The 9,720-nt window shown below is 37.5% G+C and overlaps 2 protein-coding genes across 3 annotated transcripts; one reads left to right on the top strand and one right to left on the bottom strand.

Moving 5' to 3' along the window:
* The first annotated feature begins 1,894 nt into the window (after positions 1–1,894).
* On the top strand, positions 1,895–4,558 carry pdzd11 (PDZ domain containing 11). Of its 2 annotated transcripts, none has more exons than XM_079479916.1 (6): positions 1,895–1,971; positions 2,362–2,465; positions 2,559–2,699; positions 2,776–2,874; positions 2,960–3,020; positions 3,262–4,558. In XM_079479916.1, the coding sequence occupies exons 2-6, from the start codon at positions 2,373–2,375 to the stop codon at positions 3,294–3,296; spliced, it is 429 nt and encodes a 142-aa protein (XP_079336042.1). In that variant the 5' UTR covers positions 1,895–1,971; positions 2,362–2,372; the 3' UTR covers positions 3,297–4,558. The 2 variants fall into 2 exon arrangements, with proteins under 2 accessions (XP_079336042.1, XP_079336043.1); XM_079479917.1 differs by lacking the exon at positions 1,895–1,971 and adding an exon at positions 1,979–2,141 and having other exon boundaries at positions 3,262–4,422.
* Positions 4,393–9,343, bottom strand: stard14 (START domain containing 14). The gene is made up of 6 exons (XM_079479915.1): positions 8,626–9,343; positions 8,095–8,242; positions 7,701–7,804; positions 7,004–7,121; positions 6,854–6,906; positions 4,393–5,510 (listed from the first exon to the last, which is right to left on the bottom strand). Exons 1-6 carry the CDS (start codon positions 8,806–8,808, stop codon positions 5,304–5,306), a joined length of 813 nt encoding a protein of 270 aa, XP_079336041.1. The 5' UTR covers positions 8,809–9,343; the 3' UTR covers positions 4,393–5,303.
* Between the last annotated feature and the right edge of the window lie 377 nt (positions 9,344–9,720).

Here is a 9,720-nt window from a genome sequence, read left to right as displayed (position 1 = left end):
CGAGACACAATTCCAAATGAGTCACTGAAAAAAACAAATCATTAGCCAGAGGTTTCAAAATTATTTGCAGCTCACTCTTGAGACAATATGATAAAGAGCACAATTATATAATTTAATCTACAAATGTATATATCATTAAATATATGTTCATATATAAACAGTAAAGTTTGATTCAATTTGCTTCAAATGTCGGCTCATATAGAATATTTCAATTATCAGCTGTGAGTAATTTAATACATTGTTCAAATAGGCTAACTGATCTGAAGTTATTCCAGTGAATCTGTGTTATGATAGATTGATTTACACATTTTATGCTTCATTAAAATAGTCTTGAATGGATAGTTCACCCAAAAATTCTGTCACCGTTTACTCACCGTAGTTGTTCCAAATCCGTAAAAGAAATTCTGATGAACACATAGAAAGATGTGTGGAAGAATGATTATAACCAGACATATTTTGCCCCTCATTTGACTACTAGGAATAAATACAATGTCAAAGTGCCCCAGAACTGTTTGCTGTCCTACATTCTTCAAAATGTCTTCTTTTGTGTTTAACCGAAGGAAATAATCGAGTGATTTGTCCTACAATGGGAGTCAAAGGTGGACAAGATATGTTTGGTTGTAAGCATTCTTCCAAATATCTTTCTATGTGTTCATCAGAAGAAAGAAATGTATACAGATTTGGAACAACTGGAAGGTGAGTGTGGTGACAGAATTTTCATTTCTGAGTGAAGTTTTTTTATTGCTGCCATTTTAAAATGCTTGATAAATGAATGAAAACCAGCAGGTCAGTGGTTAAGATAGAAGCACTGTGAAGTCGCACAATAGAAAAACACTCTTGGCAAATCAGGACATCCAACTAGAAGAGCTGCCAGAAAAGACAAGCTGTCAAGAAAGTGCCAAATAAACACAAAACGGACAAATAAACGTATTAAGACCACAAACAGAGATGCCGAAGAACATCTGAAAAAACATGAAACATTTTAGTAGAAAATGTGATCTAAAAAGACGAAGGCTGAGGTGTTTGGCCTTGAAGCAGAGTGGCTTTCTCACCATTTTAGTAAACAACTCTTCCTGACGCCAATAGGGATTTTAGGATACTTTGAGCATGAACAGGGATATTTGGTCTTTTTACATTTACTGGGCCCCTTTGTGTTTATTTTGGCACTTTCTTCACAGCTTGTCTTTTCTGACAGCTCTGCTAATAAATAGCCAACATATCTGATAAATACTTCCTTTTCATGTTAATATACATTATTATTTTTCATCCTTGCAGGATTTAACAACTTTCATTGATATTGGAAAATGACTTTGAAGTTGAGCAACAGGAAGTGAAGGAAACACTCCCAAAATCCATACTTACAGCATTGCAGATGTCTTTCGGAGAAAAACCTCTTGAAAACTCTGTGCCAAAATGACATAAGGGCCAAAGTGAAAAATGAATGTATTAAAAGATTGAATGAATTCGTTTTGTAATCAAAAGTTTAATTGTTTACATAACTTGCTGAAGAAGCTTTGTTGTCTTTTAAGGCAATATTGTTTTGTTTTTATTATAATATTTGAAGATATAAACATTTCAACCGGGAAAGAGTTCATAAACGGACAAACTTCAGTCCAATGACCATCACACATTTATCATGTTTTAGCAACGTAAAAAGAGCTGATCCACTAAAGGATAGGGGTGTAAGCAATTATTCACTAAAGGAAATATAAGGAGAAGGAACAAATTATGAAATACACGAGAAATTATTAAAATGTATTAAGGATACAGAACTGGTAAAAAATATAATTACATTTTTTTTGTGTATTCAACCAAGTCGTGCTCCATACTCCAACCCAGTAGGTGGCGGAAATGCACCTTTAGTTGGTTTGCCAACCGCCATATAAACAACAGAAGAAGAAGAAGAAGAAGAAAATCGTGAACACGTGATCTACGGGAGGGCGGGGCTAATGTTCGCTCGATGATTTCTTGGTGAGTTGACAGACAAAAATGTCTAGTAAAACAATCCGTTGTTTATATTGCTTGGTATTAGTTTTATCATGAACGTATCTATAACTTTAACTTCTTCACGCAAAGGGTAGAAAATTTGCGTCCGTTGTTTTTTGGCGGCGCATTTTATGTCTGTTGTTTAGTGTTAGCAGGTTAGCCAGCTGCTTACAGAATATTTTAACATCTCTTCATTCATATACATTAGGCGATTTTATAGTTTAGTCATCTTTAGGTTCACTGTGCTTATATTATTTCATTAAATATTTTATTCTAGTGTGACATCCTACCTTTAACTCAAATACAGCGCGGTAAATATGACAATGGCTAACTTACATGTCTTATCTTTGTTCTTTATCTATTTCACATGTTTAGCTAAAACAAACATGGACCAAAAGATCTCATATGATGATTATCAGCTGCCAGTGGTGTTTCTGCCATCCTATGAGTGCCCACCTGCATGGATCCCCCCCCAGGAGGTGAGTTGCATTTAAACACTAGTGTCTATCTCACACTTGTCACCATCATACGATCTCGTTGGCCCTAATGCATTATTATTGTCTCACAATCAGAGGATACATCACCCCGACTATAATAATGAGCTTACACACTTCCTACCTCGCACCATTGTCTTGAAAAAGCCACCGGGTGCACAACTGGGCTTCAATATTCGTGGTGGAAAAGCCTCACAGCTCGGTATATTTATTTCCAAGGTGAGCATTGTCAAAGACAAGTTTGTTATCTCTCGTGCTTTTTCTCTTTGACATAACTTGTCAAATGTATTGACAGGTAGTGCCAGATTCTGATGCGCATAGGGCAGGACTCCAAGAAGGTGATCAGGTGCTTTCCGTCAATGATGTGGATTTTCAGGACATAGAGCATTCAAAGGTAAGATGTGATGTATATTAGTATAAAATGATTTAACAAGTTTGACACATATGTAAATGAAATGTGTATGATCTTTTTTTCTCAGGCTGTGGAAATTTTAAAGACAGCAAGAGAGATTTTGATGAAAGTTCGCTTCTTTCCTTACAGTAAGTGTTTTAGTCATCTTTCTCTTGTGATGCATGCAAACTGTTGACTGTAGGATCCAATAATAAGGCAAAAATGCTTCTGAACGTGACAAAAAAAACGGAAGATTCTGTTCAAAGCCTATCTAAAGCATTGGCTGGCATTGGCAACATCAAGGTCACTGGTTTACATACTGATACAAAGTTTAACTTTGAATACACTGTATTGTTTTGGATAAATGTTTCTACTAAACCATCTTTCCAGATTACCAGAGGCAGAAGGAGAGGACTGTACACTAGGTGGCAGAGCTGAACTGGATGAAGAAACACGTAGCACGATGCAGAGGATGAGGCGTTGGTGTCTGAATAGAACGTCCACTGCATAATCTTCCTCCCACTAATGAATTTTACTGACAAAAACACTATTTAAAAGTATTATTCATAATCTCCAAACACTCAAGGACATGTCTGCTGGCAGCAGTTTTTAAAATAATCCAGTTGTGATGCGTTTGTAACATATTCTGTACCTGTGTAAAGGCTAACAAATAGCTTGTGCAAGTAACATAACATCTTTCCAGATACTGTTCCCCCCTATTATCTTAATTATATAGACTTACTTTGAGTTCATGGACAGTAAGGTTTTTCTATCATGTGTGTCATGTATATGAAAAGGCGTTATGGAAAGAGATATTTATGGGTTGAAATAAGTGTGTAGATTCATAGGACAAAGGGCACATTATGAATTATAGTCTGCTAGTAGTATCATCATTAATAGGCGGTTGTTGAATGAAGCTGATAATAATGCTTAATGTGTATTTAACAGTTGCATTATTGAAATGCAATGCATCCTGCTGAAACAATGCTACTGACAGAAGTGTAAAACAAAATTCATGTGCTGTAAAATATTTTCTCTGCTCTTATTTTCATTTAAATTAACATAAGAAGTCTAAATAGTTCCTGACTCTTTGGTAAAATTATGACAGACTTAAAGCTCCAATGTGTTAGATCCAAATCTATTTACAGAAATGCTATATAATATACATAACTATGTCTTCAGAGGTGTATAAAGACCATACATAATAAAGTGTCATGGTTTTATTACCTTAGAATGAGTTATCTACATACGTAACAGGTCCCCTTACATGGAATTAACCATAGTATTCACCTTAGTAGCCCTAAACGGACACACCGCCCTACATACACTGGACATTTAATACTCTCATAGATCTGGTAACTGAGGCAAGTGTGCTATGATTATCTTAGGTAATGTGCCTGTTATGTTAATATATGATAAATCATTGGCCAATGCACCCATGAAGACATTAGCATGTATTCTAGGCAAAATGCAAATGTATATCAAGGATAACTTAGATCCTCCATTCTTAATGTGAGAAATAAACAGTCAGCACAAACATTTCTGGACAATCATTTATTTAAAACTGTAAAATATAAAACCATATTACCCTTCAGTGAGCCAGGACTTCATATATATGGAATTCAAGTCATGAACACATTCACACATCAATCCTCTGACAAATTGCATTAAAATAAGAGTAACTTGCAAACTGTCTTACGTTTTCCTTTGCCTGTTACAGGCAAATGAATCATCCAGCACTTCATGTGAAAAATCTGAGGTAATACCGCTAGCGGATCTCAGACTGCTTTTATCATAGCACATGTTATTTAACATGTTTTAGCTTCTGGTTCCTTCAATGTCAATCATTCATACGCACAAGCCAATATGGACACTCCCCTTAAACACATACAGTATACATACACACACACACACACACACACACACACACAAAAACAAAGAATGAAACAAGGAACCTATTTCCTGCTATGGAGATATTTAAACAAGGCTTAAATAACACATTTGACTATAATCGTAAAGAAATAAGCTTCCTTTACACAGGATTTCAATAAGAGATACATGTAGCATAATTAAAATCACTCTGTATAAATAAGAAAAAAAAAATCTGTAAGAAAGATAAACACCTTCAAAAGGCTTTTAACTTCAGAAACAGAACTTCATAGTATTTTCCTGTACAGGAAATTACTCTCATGATGTGCATGCTGCTGTAAGAAAATAGACATTTTAGTGTGTCTGGTGTGTGTTGCGAGTGCCAAATTCTGTGGATCTCTTACTTGTCAACGTAAAAATGTGTTTGTGCAGAGCGCAACTGTAAACAATTGAGGAAAAAGCAGACCATGTAAATGGCTTTAGATGTAACTGAACTGACCCATTACATGGACCGCATCAGGATAGCAGTATAAAAGGCTGTTCTTTCTTTTTTTCACGGTCATTTAACTGCTGTCTTCATTATCCTGAGTATCTCTGGTCAAGCTCTCATCCACATTCTCCAGCGAGTCTCCGCGCTGGATGGACAGTTCTGCGGGATCCATCATGGGCAGTTCGCTCTGTATGGGGTACAGCCATGGTTTGTGATCAGGATTGTGTGATGCCTTCCACGCAGGGTAGTTTTGACCCGCTTTATAAACACTTCTTAAGACCTGCGGAATGAAAGACGAAAATGAGGGAGTGGCTCGATATGAATGGCAGTGACACTGAGCTTTTAGTTTTTTCGTGTGTAATATGAGTTATGAAACGGAATGCTGTTTTACCTCATTTTCAGGCTTTGCGGTAACTTTGAGCAACTATAGCTATAAATAATGATTCTGGTTTCTGCCTGGTTCTTTTAAATTCTTAATCACAAAGTGCAATATATAACAGACTGCGTTTTATTAATACAAAAGCCTCACAATTTTTTAATCCGGAGTTTATTCAGCTAAACCACCGTATTTTTGAAAGTGTACCTGGTGAATGCTATAGTACATTAATAGGGCATTCAATATCATTATCATTTGGCAGTCTATTCAAATATCTGTCAAGGGAATATCGATATAATTATAGTTCATTTCCGTCAGCTCTATACTGTCCTCTCCAAATAAAATATAACAATATTGCAAATATTGAATACTGCCATATTGGCAAACATCAAACAGGTATTCTATGTACACAAAAATTTGCTTAATACATACTGTACTATAGCGAAGGACGAGTCCTGAGTATTTTGAACATAACTACCCCAGTACACCATGACAGTGTGGACACTGAAATGTGTTCATATAAAATGACTGACATAAAGAATAAACAGGAGAATACATTTTATTAAATTGTTTAAAGAGCTCTTAAAAAAAATTATAAAAGTGAATGACACATAAGGAATGAAGCATGAGTTAGTTATCAGTGTGCTCTTTGGACAAACATATCGTCAGGTAATACAACAAACAGCCCAACCAGATGGGTGGATTAAGATTTCTGACTAAGCAACAGACTGCAAAAAAACTATAGCACAACGCTGTTTTTCAATATTGTCAAATGAACAGGATTCCCTTCCAATTGTAAGATACCATAAACAACCCAAAGCAGATCTCTAATACAGATCATACTTAATAAAAACACCTAATAAAGCCACAGAACGCTCGATTCCATAAGCACTAAAATGCTATTGTGTTTCTAACAAATGTCAAACGTGTCTGCGGTGTCAGTCTGCATCACTACTGACTAATGAAACAAAAGACATTCAATAGGAGACTTGAAGTGACGCACTTTCTTATGTATTTTTAAGGCGTCATGCAGTCATGAAGGCTACAGGCAGAACAAGATAAACAAGTTTCACTTTGGCACAGCAAGTGCTGCGTGAGCGTCCTCGGTACAGGCTCTTCCAGTTGGTTACCATAGTAACAATTGTGATTTTACAAGCCCTGAGATTCTCATCCTCAAAGTCCTGCACTAGCACCTATAACACACCTAAACAATCTACTGGAACACGAATCACATTTACAGTACTTACTTTTGGAGCCAGAACCTGTGACGCCTTGTTGACAACCCATTTTGGAAGAGACCCTACAAATGAAAGGTTAATGGTTAATACAAACAGAAGCCAAGCGAGATTCTTTCTGGACAAAAGTAACATTCAGAAAAAAAGCAATAAAAATTCTACCTCTGGGATCAGCTTGCGAGAGGTATGTGAAAACACAACTGTTCTTTCCGGTTGGTTTGATCAGGTAACCCGTAAGAAGGGACACCGCCCTCACCAGATCCTTTCTTGGGGGATATTTCTGAAATGAATAAAAGTTGATATGTAAGTAAAAGAGAAGATGGTATTGTATTGCGTCAAACCAATCGAAACCAATATCTATATTATTTGCTATCAAGTTAGCATCTATTTTTATATTAGCAGCATCTCACAGTGAGGTTGTGAATTGCAACCAACGGCTCGGCTCACTCCACCCCCCCTTTCGAAACACTACGGTGGCTGACACAGAACTAACATGTCACGTTTTCGCTTCTTTGCCAAAGGAGATAACATATTTTGCTCCGCGGAGCAATTTGTCAGTTTAGGGATACTGTAGGAACATTATGGTAAATTCCATGCACAGGGACCCGCGGTGATAGAAATAGCTTATTGTAAGGTAATAAAAACATAACGCTTCATTATATAGCATCTTCAAACACCTATGAGGACATAGTTATCTATATTATATTGCATTTCTGTCGATACATCCTCCAAAAAATTACAAACAGCCCCTTCAAGACAAAATTAATGATTGCTAGCTTGTGTGTGAAATCAATAAAACAATGTCATAAAATTCAGTAAATGATACACATGAGAATAACCGAAGATAATAAAAACATACCGGATGCTTCACTGAGAAGTTAAAGATCACATACTCGTCTTCAGACGCCTGCCATGACCGCAAGGTCACAACATCCCTGTTATTCAGTGGTTTTGGACAAATCCCTGTTAGAAAACACATGAGCAAAGGTTAACAAACACCTTCACCAGAGCTGCAGGCAAACGGCCCAACAATGAACGGTCATTACAAGTTTGAGAAAAGAGGAACTTTATCATGCTGCCGACTATAAATACACTCAAAAACTTTTCTACAGGCCCCTGAGCTTATCAAAAATACAGCCTCAAGACACGCCATAAGCCACCTTTGCCTGTTTGGTGAATTACAACTGAAAGTACAATTATTTAAACATTTTCTAGTGATTTATAAGAGGAATGAGCTCGGTGTCTTAACTCACATGAAAAGTAGCCCACATCAACATTGGGGCCCAAGCGAGCGATGTCAAAACTCTCCAGCATTGTGGGGTCCCATGTCTTGCGATACAGGCTGTCGTGAATCACGTCATTCATGGTAGCAGCGGATACATCGTCTATGGTTATTCTACACTGTAGGGGAGCAATATCAGTATCAGTGTCGTTATGACAGCCGTACACACACTACACACCAGTTTACATCAGCTATGTAAATTACACTATTTAAACATTGAAAGGTTAAAAAAATGTCACACTAGAAGACAATATATATATATATACATGTTATAACTCAAAATACATTGTATTGTTTTAGGGAATTGTGATGTGGTTTTCAGGCCGGGACACCAGTTTGCAGTCGAATTAAACCAGCTGGAGACCACATGCCATGCTTGGAGTCCAACTTTAAATACATAACGCATTAAACCAGCCAAGTTTAGTTTTCCTACACATTTTCGTACATATATCCTAATTAATAATATATTTACAATCCTGTCGCATGTATTCAACTAGCTTACCTTGATTTTGTGGATTTTGGAGTAGTTGCCTTTATTCCCTTGAGAAGATAATGGGGGCACCTCCACCCAAACCTCCATCCCACTCTTGTCATACTTGCTGACCCAGTTCTCCGTGGACAAACACTGCCTCTTAAACTCATTAAACATGGACTCATCCGGAATAATTCCCGACGCGCGAGACATGTCTAGAACAACAAGTGTCCCAAATGAGAAACAAATCGGATCGTCCAAAACAAGATCGGCCCGAAACTAGATCGAGATCTTTCTGCTCGCGGAGGACAAGAGGCGGCTGTTATAGCGACAGGTTAACATTTCAAGACCGACGGGATTCTTGTCCGAAAATTCCTTGTCGTGAGCTCGTGGAAAAAAAAGCGTCACTAGTTACTTCCGGAAGTAGCACAGGTGTATTGCAAAACCGCAGCGGAGAGCTGAGCAGCGCGTGCGGTGTGGAATGACAGTGATTTAGCGCACTGACACGGTCGTGATTTATACCCACGGTCTTAAAGCGACCCAAGTGAGACCTGTTGACACACTGGGACTGTCTTGGGTGTGTTGCACCGCCCGTATTGATTGGTCATTCGGGTGTCTACTGTTGGACTCGCGAACTGATTTGCATTCATTCTTAGCGGACTGCGTGCGAGAACCGCGCCTTCTGTTCACTGACCGAAACCCATTGAAACGTGTGCTGAAACCCTTCACATGACATCGTCGTGCTTGTGCTGTGTGTCACGACGGAATAAAGGGCTTTAATGGCTCATTCGTTTCTTTATGATGCATGGGTACCAAAAGTGAGGCAAACTTAGAAAAGGGGGTTAACGATACTTTAAATAAATATATAATTCTGTCATCATTTATGCACACTCGTCCATACGGTGAAGTCAATGGGCTCCCAATGTCGTTTGGTTAACAACGTTCTTCAAAATTTGTGTTGTGAAAAAGCAAGAGCCCCAAAATAAATAAATAAAATACGTTCTCTTCTGGAGAAGAATGTCATATATATTTGTAATAGGCGTAAGCAAATAATTAAGGAATTGTGGGTGAACTATTCCTTTAGTAATTTATAGATACGACTACATTGTGCCAACAAACCTTGGA

Source organism: Barbatula barbatula (genome assembly GCF_947034865.1).
Source record: "Barbatula barbatula genome assembly, chromosome: 18".
NCBI classification, from domain to species: domain Eukaryota; kingdom Metazoa; phylum Chordata; class Actinopteri; order Cypriniformes; family Nemacheilidae; genus Barbatula; species Barbatula barbatula.
This window is presented reverse-complemented; position numbering and strand designations above follow the sequence as displayed.